Source organism: Prionailurus bengalensis, chromosome B3, assembly GCF_016509475.1.
Source record: "Prionailurus bengalensis isolate Pbe53 chromosome B3, Fcat_Pben_1.1_paternal_pri, whole genome shotgun sequence".
NCBI classification, from domain to species: domain Eukaryota; kingdom Metazoa; phylum Chordata; class Mammalia; order Carnivora; family Felidae; genus Prionailurus; species Prionailurus bengalensis.
The window spans coordinates 146,009,741-146,034,238 of NC_057355.1; the positions used below are offsets into that span (position 1 = coordinate 146,009,741).

General features: G+C 46.7%; 1 protein-coding gene across 24 annotated transcripts in view; it reads left to right on the forward strand.

The window, feature by feature from the left end:
- The first annotated feature begins 2,772 nt into the window (after window positions 1–2,772).
- Window positions 2,773–24,498, forward strand: part of KLC1 (kinesin light chain 1) — a 68,322-nt gene continuing 46,596 nt past the window's right edge. For 11 of the 24 annotated variants that reach the window (XR_006293075.1, XR_006293077.1, XR_006293079.1 and 8 more), the window contains exon 1: window positions 2,773–3,086. Coding sequence is in view for 10 of the 24 variants with exons in the window: in XM_043554387.1 (XP_043410322.1) it covers window positions 21,618–21,631 (14 nt within the window). In the remaining 14 variants the exon portion in view is untranslated. Of the gene's footprint in view, window positions 3,087–18,553; window positions 18,761–21,469; window positions 21,632–24,498 lie in introns of those variants that run through there. The other 13 variants (XM_043554382.1, XM_043554396.1, XM_043554392.1 and 10 more) reach the window with 8 other exon arrangements.

Genomic DNA, 24,498 nt, shown 5'->3' on the forward strand with positions numbered 1-24,498 from the left:
TGACCAAGGGACTTCAGTCTTGGCTTCATCTGGGTCCTGTAGGTTGCCTCCAAGTCTTTACACGAGCCCCAGCCTTTGTTTAGATAGATCTCCAGGCTGCCTGTTGATCTCTCAGGTTTCAGAACAGGGAAGCGAATGGTTAGAGAAGGTGGGGAAGGAGACGGAAATAGAGGAAGGCAGAGCACAAGGCATCTACTTTGGGGAAAGCAGGAGACAGACAGGCAAAGAGGAGGAGGAGGAGGTGGCTCACCCACACAGGCTGCCTATGTTCAGAATGGAAGAGCACTTAAGGGAGCAGGGAGAGAGCCTGCTCCAAAGGTCCCCCCACTGCCCCCATTGAACACAGCCTCACCCTCCAGGACCCTGGCTAATGTCCTGGGACCCTGGCTAGCCCAGCAAGCTGGTGGCCACAGGGATGCTGGAGGCCAGCAAGCCTTGTGCAGATAGATGTGTGCTTCCCAGGGCCCTGGTCCTCTAGGTTTGTGGTTAAGGACAGATCATGGATGTGGTGCCCCTGGGTAGCCTTGCTGAGGCTTTTCCACCACAAGGGCTCTCCTCAGCTCTGCTAGTGCCCACATAGGAAGGGCAGAGCTGCTCCCTTCTGATTCCTAAAGCTGAGTTAATCCCTGTCCGGGAATCAGTTAGCAAGCCAGGGAGCCTGCAGGGCCTTAGCTGCAGTAAAAGGGGAGAGCAGTGCCTCTCTTGGAGCTGCTGTGAGGATCAGAGGGTCGAAAGCAACAGAGAGGGGGCCGCCTGGGTGGCTCAGTGGGTTAAGCGTCCGACTTCTGCTCAGGCCATGATCTCACTGTTCATGAGTTTGAGCCCTGAATTTAGCTCTCTGCTGTCAGCACTAAGCCCCCTTTGGATTCTCTGACCCTCCTCAGCTTGTTCTCTCTCACGCGTGCTTCAATAAATAAATAAACAAACTTTTTTTTTTTTTTTTTTTTAAAGCAAGGATTTGAAAGCTGCTGAGGATGGCCAGGGCTGCTCAGTGAGGGTGGGGGATTACAAGTCTCAGTGTGAGGCTCTGAGCGAGGATGGCCCCAAATGCCTGTGCTCCAGCTTCTCGCCCTGAGCAATGGGTGCATTGAAGCCTTTCCAGGAAGGAAGTGGCAGGATCAGATTCAGGGATCTGTGGGTGTGGTGGATGAATCGGCCTTTTCTCTCTTTCCCCAACACTCCGGACTCATTCCTGCCTCAGGACTTTTGCCTTTTGCTCAGTTGGCTTCTCCCTGTCAGTTAGGTCTCAGCTCACTTGCCTGTGTCAGAGTTCACTCCACCACCTTGTCATTACCTTATTTTTCTCCGCATAGCACCGTATGAGCAAGAGCAAGTATCTTGTCTATTCTGTTTACCAGCGCACCTTGGCTCTTATAGTGGGATCACCACAGCTCAACAGATAATTGTCCGAAGGATAAAAGAGCATGATGATAAAGCCTCAACTGAGTGGCAGGAGTGGGGACGGAGAGGGGAGGGACTAAAGCAATATTGAGGAGGTAGGATCTTGGCCACTCATTAGAAGAGGACATTAAGCATCTCAGATTTCTGGGTGAGTGGAGCGAACAACCACTAAGCCCAGATTTACAGAGAAAGGAGCTTCGCTCAGCCTGTTTGTTTCTCTCTTCTCGAGAGCACTTTGGTTACAGCAGTGTGGCCAAATCACTCAGGGAGTGTGGAAAGGTTTGACGCACTGCCTCTCCCTCACCCCTTTTAAGCTGATCTTTGCATTTATATGATACTAAAGTAATTGGACCTCCCTGTGAGAACCTGGGAGCACTTAACTTCCCTAGTGACTGTGTAATTCCAGGGTTAAAAGGGCTGCTGGTGCTGGGCTGATACATCTTTAGAGCACAGCAGTTCAAAAGCAAGTGTGTTGTGTAGGAACACCTCCTGGTTAATACTGCCACAGGGCCCCCGCACTTGGGACATCTGCAGGCATCTGGTGGTGGTGGGGGGGGGGGGGGGGGCGGTGGTTCTCCCAAGCTGGTGGCAGGCAAAGAAAGCTGAGCCTTGCCCACTGAATCAGCATGCGTCCTCCGGGCCCGACTGCTGAGTCAGGCCTGCATAGCTGGCGATGCAGCAGTATGAGGCCCAGGAGCGCTCTCTGACCTGGAAGTACTGCCCTTCAGGCGGGGGCTGGAGGTCGTGGCACTGCGGCCAGGGGTGTGGGCTGGTGAAGGCTGCTGTTGGGGGGCGGGGGAGGGGTGCAGCAGCAGGAGGTGGCACGTCTGCCCTTGCCAGGCACTAGAGGTGCAATTTGTGCGAGGCCTTTGTGGCTGAGGGGAGCGCCTGGAAACTCCGCTTGAGCTCTAATTCTTGAGGATCCGACGACACTAGGGCGAAGGAACAATAAGATGGGGAGGGTCAGTACGTTAACCAAAGACTAGATTTCTCTGGAGAAGAAAGAGAGGCCTCGTGGCTTAGCCTAGCTCCTCAGGATCCTTTGGAGGAGCTGGGGACCCCTTCCTTTGGCCCCTCCTTGTGGCTTCCAGAGCGACTGAAACGCGCCCATAAAACGCGTGAATAAGGGGCATGGCACACAGTGACCATCATTCCGGACACGGGAGAGCAGGAGGGCAGGGCCGGGGCGCAGGCTGGGGCAGCCGTCGGGCGCGCAGAGGTCTCGGGCGGTGGCGCAGCTCCCCAGCGCCCTCCTCTAGGGCGTGGGCCGGGACCCCGGCCGCGCGCGGGCCTCAGTTTCCCAGGCAGCGCCTCGCCTCGCCTCGCCCCGCCCCCCGGCAGCAGGCGAGTGACGTCACGGGCGGCGCGCAGCATTGTGGGGCGGGAGCGCCGAGTCGGGGGAGGGACGTCGAGACGCCATTTTCGGCGGCGGGAGCGGCGGAGCCGGAGCAGAGCTGGAGTCGGCGGGCGCAGGGCGGCGGCTACGGGGAGGAGCCGCGGGAGACAGCGCTCGCGGGCGGCCGAGGATGCTGCGGGGCGGCCCCGCCAGCGCCCCTCGCTCGTGACCGCGGCGCCGCTCCTGAGGCAGCCGAGGCGGAGGGCCCCGCGCAATCCTGCTCCGCGCACGCGCCCCGCGACCTCCCGGTGCTGACAGCGCGAGCGCGCGGCCCCGCGGGAGCAGCACGGTGAGTCCGCGGTCCCCTTCAGGTCCGCAGCCCGGCCGCACCCCCCTCCTCACCCATGTCCCCTCCCCGGACCGCGGTCCTCAGTCCCACGCCCTCAGCCACATCCCCTTCGGCTCCTCTTCCCGGGCCCAGCCCCGCCCGGCTCCTCATCCCCGTCCACTTGTCGTCCGTGCCCGGTCCCTTCTCGGCGCCGCGGCCCTGGGTCTTCATCCACGTCCCGTGCCCGCCCCCGCCGAGACTTCATCCCCGGCCACAGCCCCTTCCCCATCTCGGTCTCCAGTGCAGGTCCCGGCCCCTCCCCGTGTACGTCCCCCTGTGCGCATCCCCGGCCCGGGCTGCGGGCGGGCGGGCGGGCGGGGGCGGCGGCCCCGGGGAACAGTTGCGGACCCCCGGAGCCGCGCGACAGGGGGATAGGGCCGCCCCCGGGAACGCGGCGCGCGGGGAGGGGCGGCCGGCCCGGCTGGCTTTGTCCGAATCCTCCCTCTTCCTTCCGGCCCCCGCCCTCTCCGGCGGCACCGCCCTGGGCGGACGCGCCTGTCATGCTCACCGGCAAAGGGCTGCCGGGCGGGTCGGAAGCGTGCAGGGTCTGTTTCTTGCACCGTATTCACCTGGGCTGGCGTTGCTCTGGTGCGAAACTTGCAGCGGCCCTGGTCTTGGAATACTTACGCTGTTGTCAAATATGGTGCGCCTCTTTCCTTAAAAAACAACAAAACAGAAACTAAAATGAAACACGAAGGAAGTAAAATTGGTGCCTGGTGGGTTGGATGGTTTTATAACGTAACGTTTGTAGCTCCAGGTGATTTTGTGATAGAATTGTTGCTCCTTGTTGTTTTGTCATTCAAAAACACACTAAGATTTTACATGTTACGCGTTTAATAAGGAGTACCTGCAAAAATGTTTTTAAAAAGTGTGAGAAGAGAACATTTGAAATACGCTATTTAAACTGGTATGTAAAAGGGCAGTTCTTTGATTCTTTGCATTAAATTCTAAGGCCTTTTTTTTTTTTTTTTTTTTTTGGGTACAGCATGACTAAGCCATTGGTCCGAATGATTAGCTCAGAATACGTTGTAACAGTTCAGTGAAAAACCCATTAGGAATTTGGGAAACCTTCTTAAGTCTCTTGGTCTTATTACTGAATTTACTTCTTTCAGGGATTGGCAGCAAGCCTTCTTTGGGGTGCAAAATTTGATTCGTTCTGTTTCTTAAATATGTTTAGGAATACAACGAGACTAAATATTAATTTCAGATTGTGGGGAATTACACGTGGGAAGCAGTCTTAAGAGCCAGCTTCTCCAGGTCATCAGAGAATGCAACATCATGATGCAGTGGAGCCTTGGCAGCCCTGTGATGTTGCTGAGGGTGTGGGAGACCCCGGGTGGTAACTTCACTGTGACCTGGCTCATTCGCTTTGCTTGCGAGTGCCTTCTAAAAACGCTAGACAACACATAGTTAAGCTAGAAAGACATGCATGGGAATCAAGACCGTACCTGCAGGAAGAAGAGAGAAAATGCCACCGGGGAGGGGCGTATAGTATCGTAAGTATTTTAAAATAAATAAAACGTTGACTGTAGTTACTTAAAGTTGTACATTAAAGAATTATACGTTCTTAAGCGTGTTCTGTAACGTTGAAAAGTAGGTAAGCCGATGTGTAACTTTCCATATGGGACTATGAAAGTTGATTAACTTGTAAGATTCATATAACATGGAAACATAAGTGGAATATGATAAGAAACCAGGACTTTATGTAACAAAGAAGTCATCAGTAATACCCTCAACAGAAGTACAGGCCAGTTTTAAGTGTCAAATTTCAGGACATAGAATAAAAATTATTAGCATGGTAAATGATGAAAGCTTGGTCTTTTGTTTTGTTTTTTTAAATCAATGAAACCAAGAGTTGATTCTTTTTTTTTTTTTTAATTTTTATTAAAAATTTTTTTTTAATGTTTATTTATTTTTGAGAGAGAGAGAGACACACACACAGGGCACAAGCGGGGTAGGAGAAGAGAGAGATGAAGTCACGGAATCCAAAGCAGGCTCCAGGCTCCGAGCTGTCAGCACAGAGCCTGACACGGGACTCGAACTCACGAACTGTGAGATCATGACCTGAGCCAAAGTTGGATGCTCAACCGTCTGAGCCACCCAGGCGCCCCGAAAGCTTGTTCTTAAATGTCTATCACGAACCAGCTGAGTGACACCTGAGTGGCTCAGTTGGTTAAACTTCCGACTTTGGCTCAGGTCATGATCTTGCAGTTGGGGAGTTTGAGCCCCACATCAGGCTCTGCTCACAGCTCAGAGCCTGCTTTGGATCCTCTGTCTCTCCCTCTTTCTGCCTCTCTCTCTTCTCTCTCAAAAACAAATAAACTTAAAAAAAAAAAATAAATAACCCAACTGAATGGCAAGTGCTGTGCTAAGTAGTTGGGGAAATAGAGACTGTTCCTCTTGGAGTTCAGTCTGGTGTGGAGACAGAGGAAAATTGATGGGTACTGCAGGTTAGGTTAAATGCTGTGCTGAGTGTCCTGAGAAGGTGATTCTGGATATGAGACTCAAAAGTACCAAATGCCAGGGATTGGTAGTGGCCGTTCTGGAGGACATAGGCCCTGAGGCGGCATTGCAGTAGAGGGGAGTGAAGTTGGGGGGGGAGGGCAGGAGTGGAAAGGGAAGATGAGAGAAGGAAAGCAGGAAGGAGGATTGGGGGATTCTTGAGAGTGTGGTGACACTTTAGAAAGCGCAGGTAGTGTGGCAGGTGATTTGAACCAAGGTGAGACTCGATGGGAGGTTTTAGCCCCACATGCGGACTGAGAGCTCCTGAATTGGGGCCGCGACAGTAGGAACGGTGATACAAATGGACTAGAGATGGCTTCAAGGGTTCCAGTGGCCCTGACTTGGGAGTGAGCAGACCAGTAAGAGTCGGACTGCAATCTGGAAAGCACGGAGTGGCAGTGTCGCAGCCAGAGCGAGTTGCTAGGGCAGGCGTTGGATCGGGTCACTCCGCCGCCAAGTCCTGAAAGCACTCTGCCCCCATGCCTTTCCCTCATATCCCGACTCTTGCCCTCACTTAAACACACCCAGGCTCCTGCCGAGCCTGCTCTTCTGTATGTCCCCGTGTCCCCACTTCCCCATGTTCCTTAGCACTTCTGTCATTGTTACGGTATGCTTTCATTGAATTTAATTTCTTCGTTTATTGTCCGTCCCTTTCACTTCATGTCCACGATCTCCATGAGGGCAGGGATTTTTATAAGCACTTAATAAATGTTTATTGAAGGAATGCATCTAGAATTACTTCCTTGTCACTAACAGGAGGCTCACTGGCTGGTAATACCCACCAAGATGGGGAAAATGAGAGGAGGACCAGATGGTAAGCTTGGTTTTGGATAGGTTAAATCTGAAGTGTTTGTGGGGTGCCCAAGTGGATGGTGGGCAGTTGGAGATTCAGGTTTGGAGTTCAAGACAAATATTTAGGCTGCAGTCAGAGATTTGGAAGACCTTATCATCTTGTTGAAAGCCAGTGGTGGTGTCTGTAATGACCTCTCTGAGAGCTTCTGACACTTGTAGAGACTGTGGAGTTGACCCTAAGATAGGTGGAAGAGGAGGTCGACGTCCAGGTGGCTAAGAAGTCAAGGAAGATTTGGATAGATCTACTGATTTGGCTTCTAGCAGTTTATCAGCGACCTTTCAAATTTTTCCTGAGAATATTACCTCCTAAGGCAGGTGTGCTAATTCAGAAATGATCTGTATGCTGTCTCCCAGGGCATCGTTGTGTCTTTCTGCCCTGAAGTCTCCCAATTAATATACTCTTCTGTCAAAATGAATTCAGATTTTATTTTTGTCTTAACTATTAAAAAAATTTTTTTAATGTTTATTTTTGAGAGAGGGTGAGTGGGGGAGGGGCGGGGGGGGGTGGAGACAGAATCCCAAACAGGCTCCAAGCTGTCAGCACAGAGCCCAACACAGGGCTCAAACTCACGAACCGTGAGATTATGACCTGAACTGAAATCAAGAATCAGACGCTTAACTGACTGAGCCACCCAGGAGCCCCTCCCCCCAATTAAAAAAAAATGTTTATTTTTGAGAGAGAGACCAACAACGAGTGTGTGTGTGTTTTGGGGGGGGGGGGGATGCAGAGAGAGAGAGAGAGAGCGAGCGAGAGAGAGAGAGAATCCAGAGCAGGCTCCAGGCCTTGAGCTGTCAGCACAGAGCCTGATCCAGGCTCCAACCCATGAACCGTAAGATCATGACCTGACCCAAGTCAGATACTTAACTGACTGAGCCAATGCAGGCACCCCAGTCTTAGCTATTTTTAAAAATTCACTTTTTTTTTCATTTTTTTTTTTTAAACTTACTTATTTTGAGAGAGAGACACACACACAGCGTGAATGGGGGAGGTGCAGAGAGAGGGAGAGAGAGAGAATCTCAAGCAGGCTCCACACCATCAGCACAGAGCCTGATGCAGGGCTCGAACTCATAAACTGAGATCATGACCTGAGCCCAAACCAAGAGTGGGACATTTAACCGACTGAGCCACCCAGGCACCCCAAAAATTCACCCATTTTAATTGAAGTATAGTTGACGTACAGTATTAGTTTCCGGTGAACGACATAGTGATTTGATGGTTATAGACGGTACAAAATGCTCACCACGATAAGTGTACTTATCATCTGTCAACATACAAAGTTATTACAATACTATGTTTTAACTAAATTTTGAAGGCAGATGAAAGCAGTTTGGATCTGTGCTTTTAAATATGCTTGGGGGGGGCGCCTGGGTGGCGCAGTCGGTTAAGCGTCCGACTTCAGCCAGGTCACGATCTCGCGGTCCGTGAGTTCGAGCCCCGCGTCGGGCTCTGGGCTGATGGCTCAGAGCCTGGAGCCTGTTTCCGATTCTGTGTCTCCCTCTCTCTCTGCCCCTCCCCCATTCGTGCTCTGTCTCTCTCTGTCCCAAAAATAAATAAACGTTGAAAAAAAAATTAAAAAAATAAATAAATAAATATGCTTGGGGGTGCCTGGGTGGCTCAGTATGTTGAGCATCTGACTTCGGCCCAGGTCGTGATCTCACAGTTGGTGGTGGGTTCGAGCCCCTTGTCAGGCTCTCTGCTGACAGCTCAGAGCCTGGAGCCTCCTTCGGGTTCTCTGTCTCCTTCTCTCTCTGCCCCTCCCTGCTTGCACTCTGTCTCTCAAAAATAAATAAATGTAGGGGCGCCTGGGTGGCGCAGTCGGTTAAGTGTCCGACTTCAGCCAGGTCACGATCTCGCGGTCCGTGAGTTCGAGCCCCGCGTCGGGCTCTGGGCTGATGGCTCAGAGCCTGGAACCTGTTTCCGATTCTGTGTCTCCTTCTCTCTCTGCCCCTCCCCCGTTCATGCTCTGTCTCTCTGTCCCAAAAATAAATAAACGTTGAAAAAAAAATTAAATAAAAAAAATAAATGTAAAAACAATTTTTTTAAATATGCTTTGTATGATGTCCATACTTAAAAAATAAAGCAGGTAGGTTAATATCAATAGAACAAGCATTTTAAGCTGAGTTAAGTGCATATGTAAAGTATAAGTTACTTCCTTGGTTCTAAAATATCCCAGTTACTTAAGTTTAAGCCTTGGATTGTTCCTTGATTGTATAAGGTGTATATTTATGTCCCAGCCTCTCTGAAGTTCCCTATACCACTACTAATAAAACTGATAATAGTGAAGTTAACCCCAAACCAGTTAAAATTGGTGCAGTAGTACTCCTCTCCATTCTACTGTGGAGGAAACTGAGGGTCAGAGAGGGCGAGTTACTCAAACCAGAGGTGCGCAGCTGTGAAGTCAGGCCTCTAATTCAGGTATTTTTGCTTGTACACTTCAAGCTTTGAGCCGCTTTGCTGTCAGGAATCACAGTAATGCTAGGCTGCAGTTGCCTTCACCTGGGAAGTCCTTGGCCAGTTCCACTTCGGAAGCCCAAGTGATGCAGTGTCCATGGTGACTCCTTGGGGTCTCTGGCTAATGTGTACCGTTTCAGCCACCACATTGGCATTGTAGTGTTTGTGTTCTCCACAGAGTCTGGCGTGGAGTAGGTGACCAGTAAAAGCTGCTTGTCAGGCCTTCATTTTTAGGGTGAATCCAGGTGGGCTGTTTTTCCTTAAATGCACTTATTCTGCCTGCTTTTTTTTTTTTTGTTTTGTTTTGTTTATTTATTTTTGAGACGAAGAGAGACAGAGCATGAGCAGGGGAGGGGCAGAGAGAGAGGGAGACACAGAATCCAAGGCAGGCTCCAGGCTCCGAGCCGTCAGCACAGGGCCCGACGCAGGCCTCGAAATCGTCAACTGTGAGATCATGACCTGAGCCAAAGTCGGACGCTCAGCCGACTGAGCCACCCAGGCCCCCCTTATTCTGCCTGCTTTAAAAGGATTTGTAGTACTGACCAAACAGGGGGAAAATGTTAATTTCTTTTTTTTTTTAATTTTTTTTTTAACGTTTATTTATTTTTGAGACAGAGACAGAGCATGAATGGGGGAGGGTCAGAGAGAAAGGGAGACACAGAATCTGAAACAGGCTCCAGGCTCCGAGCGGTCAGCACAGAGCCCGACGCGGGGCTCGAACTCACGGACCGCGAGATCATGACATGAGTTGAAGTTGGCCGCTCAACCAACTGAGCCACCCAGGCGCCCCAGTTAATTTCTATTCTTTTACAGATATGGTAAAAAATTAACTATATTCACATTGTTGTGCAACTGATGTCTAGAACATTTTCATCTTGCAAAACCAAAACTCTATGGCCGTTAAATAACAGCTTTCCATCCCTGACCTCCCCACCTGCAAACACAGTTCTTTCTGATTCAGTGAATTTGACTACTTTATTATTTTTTTAAAAAGTTCATTTATTTTGAGCGAGCGAGTGGGGGAGGGGCAGAGAGGGAGTGAGGGAGAATCCTAAGCAGACGCCATGCTGTCGGCGTGCAGAGCCTGATGTGCGGCTTAAACCCATGAAACTGAGATCATGGTGTGAGCCAAAATCGGGATCTGACACTTAACCGACTGAGCCACCCAGGTACCCCACTGGTCTGATTTTTATGAACACAGGTTCTTCCTATTCTAGAATTTCATGTAAATGAGATTATACAATATATGTATTTTGCAGCCAGCTTCTTTCAGCATACCATTTTTGGAATTCATCTGTGTTGTTGCCTGTGTCGGTGGGTGGTTCCTTTCTGTTCCTGAGTAGTGTTCTGTTGTATGGATGTGGACCGCACATAGTTTAGCCATTTTCCTCCAGATGCACATGGCCGGGGCGGGGGGGGGGGGGTGCTCTTTCCTGTGTGAGACCATGTGGACATAACGTTTTCGTTTTTTTGGATAAATAAGGAGTGGAATTGCCCGTAGCATAGCTGTATGATTAACTTTTAAAGAAACAGACCCAAAGTGCTTGTACAGTTTACGCTTGGACCAGCAGTGTGTGAGTGTTCTCGTTCTCCGCGTCCTCTCTGGCCTTTGCTATCACTTGTCTTTATTTCCACAGTCTAGTGGATGTGTAGTGGCACCTTGTTTTAGGGGCTTTGTGAACATTCCCTGATGACTGGTGATGGGCACTTATAGGTACCTGCTTTTGTGACATGTGTGTTGAGTCTTATCTGTGTAGAAAGGTTGTCTTTTTATTATTGAGAATAGTAATTCCTTACATATTGAGTATGAGTCTTTTTGCCAGATGTATACGTTGCAATTATTTTTTCCCAGTCTAGGACTTAACTATATGTTTTTTGACTGTGTCTTTATTTTTTATTTTTATTTTTTCCAACGTTTATTTATTTTTGGGACAGAGAGAGACAGAGCATGAACGGGGGAGGGGCAGAGAGAGAGGGAGACACAGAATCGGAAACAAGCTCCAGGCTCTGAGCCGTCAGCCCAGAGCCTGACGCGGGGCTCGAACTCACGGACCGCGAGATCGTGACCTGGCTGAAGTCGGACGCTTAACCGACTGCGCCACCCAGGCGCCCCTGACTGTGCCTTTAATAACCAGTAATTTTAAATTTTGATGAATTCTACTCTGTCAGTTTTTTTCTTTTATGGTTCTGGCTTTCTGTTGTTTTAACTGTTTTTAAATCATTAAAAGATGTATGCTTTTTCTGGAAAATGAAAGATGTAAGGTATAAGTAAGTTGTCTATCTTCCCATTTCCTTTCTCCCCAGGGAACTGAATAAAACACATATATATTTTTTTATTTAAAAATTTTTTGAAAACTTTTTTTTTTCTTAAGTTTATTTATTAATCTTGAGAGAGAGCGAGAGGGAGAATGTAACCAGGGGAGGGGCAGAGAGAGAGGGAGAGAGAGAATCCCAAGCTGGCTCCGCATTGTCAGCCCAGAGCCTGATGGTGGGGCTGAAACTCACAAACCGTGAGATCATGACCTGAGCCAAAATGGAGTCAGATTACTTACCCAACTGAGCCACCGAGGTACCCCCAAATATATATATTTTTAAAGATTTGATTAAAAAAAATTGTTTTTTAATCTTTATTTATTTTTGAGAGAGAGCATGAGCAAGGGAAGAACAGAGAGAGAAGGAGACACAGAATCCGAAGCAAGCTCCAGGCTCTGAGCTGTCAGCACAGAGCCTGACGCGGGGCTCAAACCCATGAACTGCAAGATCATGACCTGAGCTGAAGTTGGATGCTTAACCAACTGAACCACCCAGGCACCCTGATTTGATTTTTATTTTTATTTAAAAAAAATTTTTTTTTAATGTTTATTTTTGAGACAGAGAGACAGAGCATGAATTGGGGAGGGTCAGAGAGAGAGGGAGACACAGAATCCGAAGCAGGCTCCAGGCTCTGAGCTGTCAGCACAGAGCCCGACGTGGGGCTCGGACTCACGGACCGTGAGATCATGACCTGAGCCGAAGTCGGATGCTTAACCGACTAAGCCACCCAGGTGCCCCCTGATTTGATTTTTAAATATCTCTACACCCAGCGTGGGGCTCAAACTCACAACCCCGAGATCAAGAGTCTCATGCTTCATGGACTGAGCCAGCCAGATGCCTCTTAAAAATCTTTTAATTGTGGGTGCGCCTCGGTGGTTCAGTCAGTGTCTGACTCTTGATTTTGGCTCAGGTCATGATCTCATGGATTGTGGGATCAAGCCCCATGTTGGACTCCCTGCAGACATTGTGGAGCCTGCTTAGGATTCTCTCTCTTCCTTTCTCTCTCTGCCCTTCCCTTGCTTGCGTACGCTCTCTCAAAATAAATGTAAAAAAAAAATTTTTTTTTTTTTTTAAATTATTTTAGAGGGGCGCCTTGGGTGGCTCAGTCAGTTAAGTGTCCGACTTCAGCTCAGGTCATGATTGCACTGCTAGTGAGTTCAAGCCCCGCGTTGGGCTCTGTGCTGACACTACAGAACCTGGAGCCTGCTTCCAATTTTGTGTCTCCCTCTCTCTCTGCCCCTCTCCTGCTCATGCTCTGTCTCTTTCTCTCAAAAAATATATGTTAAAAAAAAATTTTTTTTTTTAAATTATTTTAGAGAGAGACAGACAGAAAGTATGTGTGCAGGAGCATGAGCAGAGGAGTGGCAAGAGGGAGAGAGGGAGAATCCCAAGCAGCCTCCTTGCTGTCAGTGCAGAATCCTACGCGGGGCTAGGACTCATGAACTGTGAGATCTGACCTGAGCCAAAATCAGGAGTTGGACACAGCCGACTGAGCCACCCAGGTGCCCCTGTCCTGTTTCATTTTGAAATAAAAATGCTGTTTTTTAACCACATCATGAATGCTCTATTTTTTTTCACCCAGGCTCCCATAACACCCTGTTTTTTGTATTCTCTTAGTCACACGGTCCGATGAAGCTGTTTTTCCTTTTTGTTTGTTCAAAGACTTGTAATAGAGACATCTGCATCGTTTGGGCTTACTCATTATTGATTTAGGAAAAAGCATGTTCTCCTATATTTTCATGTAGTACCCTTTTCTGTGGTTTGTCATGCTTAAAATTTGCATCTGAAGAGATGTCTCATGGCAAACGGAATGACCTAATGCGCTGCCCATCTCTGGCCAGGAGCCCTGCTTGGCAGCGGGGTGGGCCCCTGACCAGCTGGTGGGGGACACGGCCTTCTTGTAAAACTCTTTCTTTAGGTGCTGTCTGGTCATTGACAGGCAAAGCCAGTGTGCACACTGGGATATGTGCACACTTCACATAGTGGTGTGGTTAGGTTATTGTGGAGTTAGAAGATCTGTGTACTTAGAGGTGGACTGATTTCAGAACAGAACCACAGTTGACTTTTTTGAGCATGGCTGTGGGGAAAGAACCCAGGGAGTTCTGATTGCCTTCGTGTCTCAAATTCTGCAAGCACATCGGTAGATTCATCGAAGAGGCAGATGCATGCCTCCTGTTTTATCCAGTGGTTTATAGTTTTAAGATGGAAACAAATTCCTAGACGTTACAACGTCTTGGAGTCGTTAGTATTGAAACATCCACCTCACAGATTTTTGTGATTTTTAGGCCAGCACAATTCATGCATTCAGCTTATTCTTGTGATTTAAGTTTAGAAGAGGAGATGAAAGGATTAGATTAAATTTTTTTTAATGTTTATTTTTGAGACAGAGAGAGGCAGAGTGCTAGTGGGGGAGGGGCTGAGAGAGAGGGAGACACAGAATCCGAAGCAGGGTCCAGGCTCTGACCTGTCAGCACAGAGCCCAATGCGGGGCTTGAACCCATCAACTGTGAGATCATGACCTGAGCTGAAGTTGGATGCTCAACCGACTGAGCCACCCAGGCGCCCCGAAAGGATTAGATTAAGTTAGGTTAGGTTTGAGGAAGATTAGATTGGAGGAGGTACAGTGTACAAGAAGAATATGATGAGTCCATAAAATTTCCATTTTGTAATGGGTTTGTGGCAAGCTCTGGAATTGTCTCTCTCAGCTGTCTCTGTCGGTTCATGGCCCAGAGATGAAGTTTCTCATTAGGAGGTTCCTGATGGAGCATATCCTCCCTTGAGTAGAATTTAGTGATTGTTTTTTTTTTTAACTTTTTTTTTAACGTTTATTTATTTTTGAGACAGAGAGAGACAGAGCACGAACAGGGGAGGGTCAGAGAGAGAGGGAGACACAGAATCTGAAACAGGCTCCAGGCTCTGAGCTGTCAGCACAGAGCCCGACGTGGGGCTCGAACTCACGGATCGCGAGATAGTGACCTGAGCCGAAGTCGGCCGCTTAACTGACTGAGCCACCCAGGCGCCCCTGTTTTTTTTTTTTAATGTTTATTTTTGAGAAAGATAGAGTAGGGGAGGGGTGGGGGGGGGGCGTACAACAGAGGATCCAAAGCAGGCTCCATGCTGTCAGCACAGAGGTGCTTGAACCTTTTGTGGGACTTGAACTCACGAACCATGAGATCATGACCTGAGCCAAAGTCAGACGCTTAACTGACTGAGCCACCCAGCTGCCCCAGAATTTTTTTTTTCCTTCAGTTAATGATACCTACCAAAGAAAATAAAACACAAAACCCCACTTTGGAACCTAATCTATTTAGCTTTGTCAAGAAATCATAGAAAACTTCGTTTTTCACTATTTTTATCTTATGTTCCCCTTTTGTTAAACAACTAAAATCTCAAGTCCTCTTCAGTTTATTTAGTGACTTCCAAAAACAAAACACATTACCTATTGTGACTAAAAAGCAAAGTGACCAATGGTAATATTAGAGGTAAAAATGTACTTATGTTTTGGCTCTGAAGTTGCAGGACAAAAATTATATAGTGCAGAATCAAAGGGGGAATATTACTTGACTCAGAAGAGGTGAAAGTGGGCGCCTGGCTGGCTCAGTTGGAAGAGCATGTGACTCTTGATCTTGGGGTTGTGAGTTCAACCCCCACATTAGGCATCTGGATTACTTTAAAAAATGTGAAAAAAAAACAGTGATTCTTGAGTTATTTATTATTTTGAGAGAGAGAGCGAGCGAGCAGAGGAAGAGAGAAACCCAAGCAGCCTACTTGCTGTCAGCGCAGAGCCTGATGCAGGGCTTGAACCAGTGAACTGTGAGATTATGACCTGGGCCAAAACCAAAAATCCGATGCTTAACTGACTGACCCACCTAGGCACTCTTGATTCTTGAATTTTCTGATGTTTGCTTTTCTTTTTGGTGGAGGCAGGAGAGGGTAAACGGTGGGGAGGAGAGGTGTTATTCCCCTAGCTTGTATAACAGTTAAGGTTCACATTTTAAGCCAAATCCAAAAAGGCCTCCTAGGGTCTTTCGATCAATTTCCAACCATGACATCTTTAGATAAAAAGGCAAATGATACGCACCTTTATAGGCTCACAGTTGTGAGTTATTTTATTTTCTAAATATAACACAGTATTATAATAATAAATATATTTTAGACAGCTGCATATTGCCTACTCTTTCCCAAATAAGAATCACTAAATTTGGGGCGCTTCGGATTCTGTATTTGCCTCTCTTTCTGCCCCTCCCCTGCATGTGCTCTGTGTCTTTCTCAAAAATGAATAAACATTTAAAAAATTAAAAAAAATTCTGGGTATATTATACTGAAATGTTTCTGTTATGAAAAAATTCACAGGGTCACACAAACTTCTGATTCTAGAATATTAAAAAAAATTTTTTTTAAGGTTTTTATTTATTTTTGAGAGAGAGAGAGAGAGAGAGTCAGAGTGTGAGTTGGGGAGGGGCAGAGAGAGACACACACAGAATCTGAAACAGGCTCCAGGGTCTGAGCTGTCAGCACAGGACATGATGCGGGGCTTGAACCCACAAACTATGAGATCATGACCTGAGCCAAAGTCAGACACTCAACTGACTGAGCCACCCAGGCGCCCCTAGAATATTGTTTTTAATGTTTATTCATTTTTGAGAGAGGGAGAGACAGAGTGTGGGGGGGGGGGGTAGGGGTAGAGAGACAGGGAGACCCAGAAACCTAAGCAGGCTCCAAGCTCTGAGCTGTCAGCACAGCCTGATGTGGGGCTCGATCCCACGAACCATGAGATCATGACCTGAGCCGAAGTCAGACGCTTAGCTGACTGAGCCACCCAGGTGACCCTGATTCCAGAATATTTTTATAACCCCAGAAAGAAACCCTGAACCCATTAGCAGTCAGTCACCACCCTGCTTTCCCTCCAGCCCTTGGCAACCATGAATCTACTTCTGTCTCTGTAGACATTTCATATAAATGGAATTATGCAATATGTGGCCTTTTGTGTCTAGCTTGGTTCACTTAAGTATGTGTTTGTGAGGCCCAACCATGCTGTAGCATGGATCAGTATTTTGTTCCTTTTTATAGCCAAATAATACTCCATTGTGTGGATAGACCACATTTTGGCTGTTACGAATAATACCAAACTACTGGTGTGAAAGTTCTACATTTGTCCAGCATTGGTTTTGGACCATTTGTGTGCAGGTTTTTATATGGAAACATGTTTTCAGTTTTCTTGGGTATTTACCCAGTGGTGGAACTGATTGGTCCTTCACTTAATTAAAAAAAAATTTTTTTTGAGAGAAAAAGCGCGTGTGCGTGTGTGTGTGTGTGTGTGTGTGTGTGTGTGTGTGTGTGTGTATGAATTGGGGAGGGACAGAGAGAGAGGGGAGCCCAGGCAGGCTCCACGCTGAAAGTGCAGGGCTCAATCTCATGAGCCATGCATGAGATCATGATCTGAGTCGAAATCATTTTAAAGTTTTGACACTTGTATTACTTAATGCACAACACACTCTGTAATCTTGAGTTCCATGATACTGAATGTCTTGGTCTGTTTGGGTGGCTATAACAAAATACCAGAATCTGGGGGACTTATGAACACCATGAATTTATTTCTCATCGTCCTGGACTGGGAATTGCAAGACCATGATGCTGGTAGATTCAGGGTCTGGTGAGGTTTGGTTTTTGCTTCATAGATGGCTGTCTTCTCTGTGTCCTCACTTGGCGGAAGGGGTGAGGGAGCTCTGTGGAGTCTCTTTTGTAAGAGCACTGATCTCATTCCTTAGGGCTCCACCCTCATGACCTAAGTACCCACCTCAAAATAGCATCACCTTCGGGGTTAGGTTTCAACATATGAGTTTTGTCGGGACACAGACATTCATTCAGATCATGGCACTGAATATTTCCGTGAATACAACTTCAGTCATTTGCTGTAGGGTCATTAGAGGTTCTCTGGCTGCTTCTCGTTTCTCCCTCTCTTGTGCCTAGTGCTCAGTCCGGCGTATGGTTGTGTGTAGAGAGATGGGCTGTGAGTCTAGCTGGCTGTGTTTCCCACTGGTTCAGCTCACAGATCTCTTGGGAAAACATCTCGGTCGTGATGTTCTGCTACCAGTATTGGCAAAGTAAACATTTATCTGTTCTTCTATCTTATTTTTCTTTTTCTGTGCTAGACTTTGTTTTTCTAGGAACTTCATTTCATAGTCAAACTGTCAGGGGCGCCTGGGTGGCTCAGTCCATTGAGCATCCGACTTCAGCTCAGGTCATGATCTCGCAGTTTGTGGGTTCGAATCCCACGTCGGGCTCTGTGCTGAGAGCTCAGAGCCTGGAGCCTGCTTCAGATTCTGTCTCCAGCTCTCTGTGCCCCCCCCCCTGCTTGTGCTCTGCCTCTCTCAATCTCTCAAAAATAAATAAAGGTTAAAAAATTAAAAAAAAACTGTCAGAATAATTCATGTTTCTTTCTTGGCTGTCCTTCACTCTGTCGTTTTTTTCTATCACATTCTTTAAAAAAATTGAAATTTAAGTCCCGTAAAATAAAAGTTATTATTTTAAAGTATACAATTTGGTGAATTTTTTCTGTGTTTTGGGCAACCGCAACCACTGATCTAATTCCACACGTCTTTTAAATATATATATATTTAACTTTCTTTACTACATTAGCTCTTTCTTTCTTTCTTTCTTTCTTTCTTTCTTTCTTTCGAGAGTGTGAGCAGGGGAGAGGGGCAGGGAGGGGGAGAGAGAGAGAGACAGAGAGAGAGACAGAGACAGAGAGAGAGACAGAGAGAGAGAGAGAATATCTCAGGCAGGTTCTGTGCTCAGTGCAGAGCCCAGTGGGGGGACCGTGAGATCATGGCCTGATCCAAAATCAAGAGTCAGATAGATGCTCAACTGACTGAGCCACCCAGATGCCCTTTTTTTGGTTAATTTTTGAGAGAGGGGGAAGGTTTGTTAAAATTTGTCAAACTATTGAAAATTGTATTCCCTGTTTGTAGAATGTGCGTGTATAATCTCATTGTCTGTAGGCAGTATAAATCTCATGTAAGTATAAAGGGAGTATAAATGTATGAAAAGATCAGGTGGTAGAGATGGGAAATAGCATTACATGAAAATTGATGATTTGGTATGACAAAAATTCAGTATGTATGATCTAGTATAATCTTTAAAAAGTACTTTTAGCGTCCACCCAGTTCTGGTTTAATTTCTCTGTCTTATAAAATATTCAGTGTATTCAGCATTTCTATTCTTGTCTCACTTAGGTTGGTCTATTTTTATTGTGGCCGAAGTTTCAAATCCTTTCTATATTTGAGGGTTTGAGATGTTCCTTTGCCTGCAACCCCAGGCAGTCCGGAGAGGTGCTTGTCTGTTTTCTTGGTGAACCAGCAGAAGCACAGGGTGCCTGTGGTGTGTGTACGCGTGCGTGTACAGCAGTGTGGTCACTAAATCAAAGGTGCACCTGAACGCGGTGGAGGGAGCTTGGATTCTGTTCCTGTTCTGGGTAGTGTGGGCTACGTGTCTTCAACGGTCCGTCTCCTCATCTGTAAGTGGGAATTGTAATGATTGTTGCCTAAACCACTCACAGACTTTGTCTTTTGTTCTTCTAAAACAATACACGTGGGGCCCCTGGGTGGCTCGGTTGGTTGAACGTCTGACTCTTGATCTCAGTTCAGGTCTTGGTCTCAGGATTGTGAGTTTGAGCCCCGCGTTGGGCTCCACGCTGGTAATGAACCCTATTAAAAAAAACAGAAACCATCCCCCTATGGAAATACTCCAGAAACTAAAATCCTGCACAGATGTGAGTTCTTACTATGCAGAGCACGTGTATGCTTTCCTGGTTTTGTCTTTATTAAAGTTACACGCATACTTTTTTGTATTCTTTGTAGGTAGATTTTTAAAGAACAAACTTTTTAGGATAGTTTTCTGTTGACAGAAAAGTTGGAAGACAGTACAAAATCCCTGCATGCCTGCACTCAATTTCTCTTAATGTCAACATTCTACATTATTATGGCACATTTATGACAACTAAGGAACTAGCATTGGTACGTAATTTTAACCAAACTCCACATTTTATTTGGATTTTACTAGTTTTCCCCTAATATCCTTGCTCTGTTCAGAACCCCATCCAGGACACCATATCACACGTAGCCCTCGTTTTTCCTGGTCTGTGAAGTACCGGTCAATATTTTGTAGAATAGCCCTCAACTTGCGTTTGTCTGACATTTTCCTCACGGTTGGATGGGTTTGCAGGTTTGAGAAGAAGCTCGCTGGGCCCAATTTTGGATTCCGAAACCATTTTACCGTCAAACAAACCAAGGCCCCTTCAGATAATGGCTGATTCTAGGGCTGGGGCAGGGAGAGGACAAGACGAGCCTGGGACATCTCGTGGTGCTAGAAAGTACGGAAGTGCTCAAAAAGCAAAGGGGTAGGAGCATGTCAACAGAACATGAGAACCGGTTGACAGAACTCTCACTGGCCCAAACTGAGACAGTTTGAGCCACAAAATAAATAACATGGTGTGTGTAGTAACGAGTATTCTTTAGATAAAACCTGGGGTATAAAACAAACAGCTCCTGTCCATATTGACATTAATGGTTAAAGAAGTAAATGAGGGATGAGGCAGAGAGGAGACACTGTCCTGTACAGAAGAACTCCAGACACCTTATAATCCCTCTCCACATTCGCTCTCCCCACCCCTCTGGGGGTGGGCTGCCCCCCTAGTGACGTGCTTCCTAAAGATGAGCGTCGAAAGGACAGCTGGAGTGGGCGTGTCTAGTGGAGGTAATCCTGCCCAGGGGAGGCCTGCACAAACCATGTCAGCCGGTGGTCAGGACTGGCACCGTTGCCTTTTAAGTCAGGGGGAGCACAGGGACTCTGGCTGTGATGCAGTGAGAATGGGACCCGTGGGTTTCAGAGTCACATAGTTTCATAAGTGTTGGTTTTTGCCCCTGGCTTGCTCCCCCTGTCCTTCTTCCTAGAAGTAACTTTTTGTTGTTGTTGTTGTTGTTGTTGTTGTTGTTGTTGTTGTTTTATAATTTTTAATCTCTTTCGTTCTCTTTCTTTCTTTTCTCTCCCTCTTTCTCTCCCTCTTTCTCTCCCTCTCTCTCTCTTTCTCTCTCTCTCTCTTCCTCTCTCTCTCTTCCACTTCCTCCCTTCGTTTCTTCTTTCTTTATAATGTTTATGTTATTTTTGAGAGAGAGAGAGAGAGTGAGCGAGCCCAAGCGGGGGAGGAATGGAGAAAGAGGGAGACACAGAATCTGAAGCAGGTTCCAGGCTCTGAGCTCTCAGTACAGAGCCCGATGCAGGGCTCGAACCCACAAACCACGAAATCATGACCTGAACTAAAGTCAGATACTTAACCAACTGAGCCACCCAGCCCCCAGTAAACATTTTTTTAAAGTTTTAAAATTTATTAGGGGAGGCGAATGGGGGAGGGGCAGAGAGGATCCCAAGCAGGCTCTGTGCTGTCAGCGCAGACCCCACCTGGGGCTCGATCTCACTAACCCTGAGCCGAAATCAAGAGTCAGATGCTTAACTAACTGAGCCACCCAGGCACCCGTTTTCACTTATTATTTTAAAATTATTAAAAAAAAAATTTATTTATTTTTGAGAGAGAGTGCAAATGCACGAGCAGGGGTGGGTGGGTAAAGAGAGGGAAACAGGATCCGAAGTGGGCTCCACGTTGACAGCAGAAAGCCCGACATGGGACTCGAACCCATAAACCGGGAGATCACGACTTGGGCCAAAGCTAGAGGCTTAACTAACAGCCACCTGTGAAACGGTCCTGTTTTCACTACTTTTAAGTGAAATACAATTTTTACATAATTACTGCTGTTTCTAAATAACAGGCTTATGTTGCTGTCTGATGATTTTTTTTTTTTTAAAGATTTTACTTTTAAGTAATCTCTGCACCCGAGGGCCTCACACTTACAGCCTTGAGATCAAGAGTCCGTGCTCTACTGACTGAGCCGGCCAGGCGCCCCTGATGGTTTTTCAGTTTTTGACTTCCCGTTCTAGATAATTGGGACTGAGCTCTTTCTTTGCTTCGCTTCACCACACAGGTGCTCCCCCTTTGCATCTGCATAAGCTGCCGCAGAATTTAAATTTTGTTTAGGTGTGTCTTTACCGTTTATGTTCTTATGACCGTATAAATGCCAGAGCTGATTTATGTAATGAACTGTGTGATTGCTTTTCCTATTTGACCTTTTGTTTCCTTAGGAGTTAATTATCTTGTTTTCATTTCCTTTTTAAGTTGGTGCTGATTCACCCGCCGTCTCCAGCACTCGTCCGGTGGTGGGTGCAGAGCCCCGTCTTCCCCCCGGGGGACCCTGTGCCCTGTGTTCCATGTTTTCTTCTTGACTTCTCATTTTGCTTGAGCGCATCTTCCTGTAGCCTGAGAAATGGTGCATGAGAGGTAAAAGTTTGTGAGACCTTGTATGTCTGAAAATGTTATTATTCTGTCCCCATGGTTGATGGAGAGTTTAGCTGGCTTTGGAATTGGAAATTGGAAATAATTTTCCTTCAGAGCTTTGGAGGCATTTGTTTAATTGCCTTTTGCTTCCAGTTTTGCTCTTGAGAAGTCTGAAGCCATTCTGATTGTTTAATTCTGTCTATATGACCCCTACCCCTGAGCCCCGGGAGCGTGTAGGAGATATATATATATATATCTATATCTGTTCTGTATATTTAAGTTTATTTATTTTGAGAGAGACAGGGACAGTGCAGGTGGGGAGAGGCATAGAGAGGGAGACAGAATCCCAAGCAGGCTCCGCACTGTCAGTGCAGAGCCTGACCTGGGGCTCCAACCCATGAAACCATGAGATCATGACCTGAGCTGAAATCAGGAGTCAGATGCTCAACCGACTTGAGTCACTCAGGTGCCGCAGGATATTCTTTTGTCACCACATTTTTATTTTCTTTAAAAAGTGTTTTTTTCATACGGTCCACATCCTATGCTTAGGACAGTGTCTGGCATAGGTAGAGTTGGTGCCCAGTAAGTAATTAACTGTCACTGAGCTGGTTGCACCTCTCACCTCCTCCTTTGGAGGCCAAGGCCTCGCTGTTGGTGTTCTGCAGGCCAGGTCGTAGGTGACCGTTGGATCCTCCAGCCTCTCATGTTGCCTCGCTCAAGTTCCTGCCGCTCACCCGCCATGGCTCAGTGGACATAGCAGTCCTACTTCTCAGTTTGAAGCATCAACTTCTCATTGCACAGAATTGTCCACTTAATTTTTTAAAGATTTATTTATTTATTTTGAGGGAGAGAGTGAGCGTGAGTGGGGGAGGGGCCGAGAGAGAGGGAGAAAGAGAGAGAACCCCAAGCAGGCTCTGCGCTGTCAGCACAGAGCTCGATGTGGGGCTTGATCTCTTGAGTGAGATCATGACCTGAGCCAGGATCAAAAGTTGGACGCTCAACCGCCTGAGCCACCCACATGCGCCCAGAATTGTCCACTTTAAATTTGTCAGTTTTCATCATCCCTAACAGGAGTTGATTTTGTAACACTGAAGATTTCTCTTAGTCACTAGTGTGTTAGAGCAAGTAAACTCAGTCTTGGAGCACTTAGCTGGCTCAGTTGGTAAACGTGTGACTGTTGATCTTGGGGTCATGAGTTTGAGCCTCATGTTGGGTGTACAGATTACCTAAAATCAATAAATAAAATTTAAAAAACTCTCAGTCTTTGCCTAACAGACCGGTTATGTTAAAGGACAAATTAAGAGAATAATTTTAGTATTAGTAGGGGCTATTTTCAATTTTGCATATTACCTCTGCTTGTAGTATTTCAGAGTAGAAGTAAAGCAACAGAATATGCAAATTAATATTGCTGTCTGGTATTTTTGTCATACTTGAGTAATGGTGCCTTAGTGATATGCCGGTGTGTTAGTTACTGCTAGTCATATCTTTAGTTACTGTCAAGGTCTAAATCCTCTCCTTATGTGTATTCCGAGAAATTCATGATACAGACGAAGATGGATGGTTCAGTTGCCTTGTCCATTTATTTCAGATTTGAGCATGTAGGGATTTAATTTTCTTTTTATTTTTAATTAAACAAAATTTAACGTTAAAATTATTTTAGAGGGGAGAGAGAGCATGCAAGGGGGGGAGGGGCAGAGGGAGAGAGAGAGAGAGAGAGAGAGAGAGAGAGAGAGAGAGAGAGAATGAAAATACCAACCAGGCTCCACACTCAGCACAGAACCCCATGCAGGCCTTAATCCCATGACCTGAGCCGGTATCAAGAGTGACCCGAACAGAAATCGACAGCGGGCTCAGTGGACAGGGTGCTCAACTGACTGAGCCACCCAGGCACCCCTAAATTTTTTTCTGGGAGGGGGTTGGGAGGGAAGAGGGAGAGGGAGGGAGAGAATCTGAAGCAGGTTCCTGCCCAGCATGGAGCCCTGTGCAGGGCTCGACTTCATGACCATGGGATCATGACCTGAGCTGAAATCAAGTCAGACGCTTAACTGACTGAGCCACCCTGGCATTCCTAATTTCTTTCTTAAATCAAGGGCCTGTTTTGGTTTCCTGTATTTCCAAAGGGAAGTCAGGCCCTTGAAAGGACAACATTGTATAATTGACCCTTCAATAACACAAAGGTTCTAGGCCCCGACACCCAACACCTGACAGCCCCGTACAGTCAGAGATCTGCCTGTAACTTTGGACTCCTCAAACACTTAACTACTAATAGCCCACTGTTGACTGGAAGCCTTGCTGATGATATAAATAATTGATAAACATGTATTTTATGTTTATTATGTTATATGCTATATTCTTACGATAAAGTAAGGCAGAGGAAAGAAAACTATTAAGAAAACCGTAGAGAAAATGTATTTACGTTACAACACCATAAAATATCCACGTAGACGTGGACCTGCACAGTTCACACTCGTGTTCAAGTGTCAGCTGGACTCCCTCACTTCTGCCCTCTGGTAGTTCATAAGAGAGCATGTCTGTTTTTATTGTTTTTCAACTGGCATCTTAGAAATAAATATTGCCGGATTTTTGGGTTACAAAATGTTACATGTAGGATTTAACTGGGGATCTGAATGTGGAGATAAACTAGGTTTCTTGGGTGTTGTGTCACATGAGTCACATGAGTGATGTGAATCCTTGGATATGAGAGTCGTGTGTATTAAAAATACACATCAAAACCATTATTCTACCCAATAAAAATAGCAAAGATTGAACCATGATTTAAAATAATGGAGGGGCGCCTGGGTGGCGCAGTCGGTTAAGCGTCCGACTTCAGCCAGGTCACGATCTCGCGGTCCGTGAGTTCGAGCCCCGCG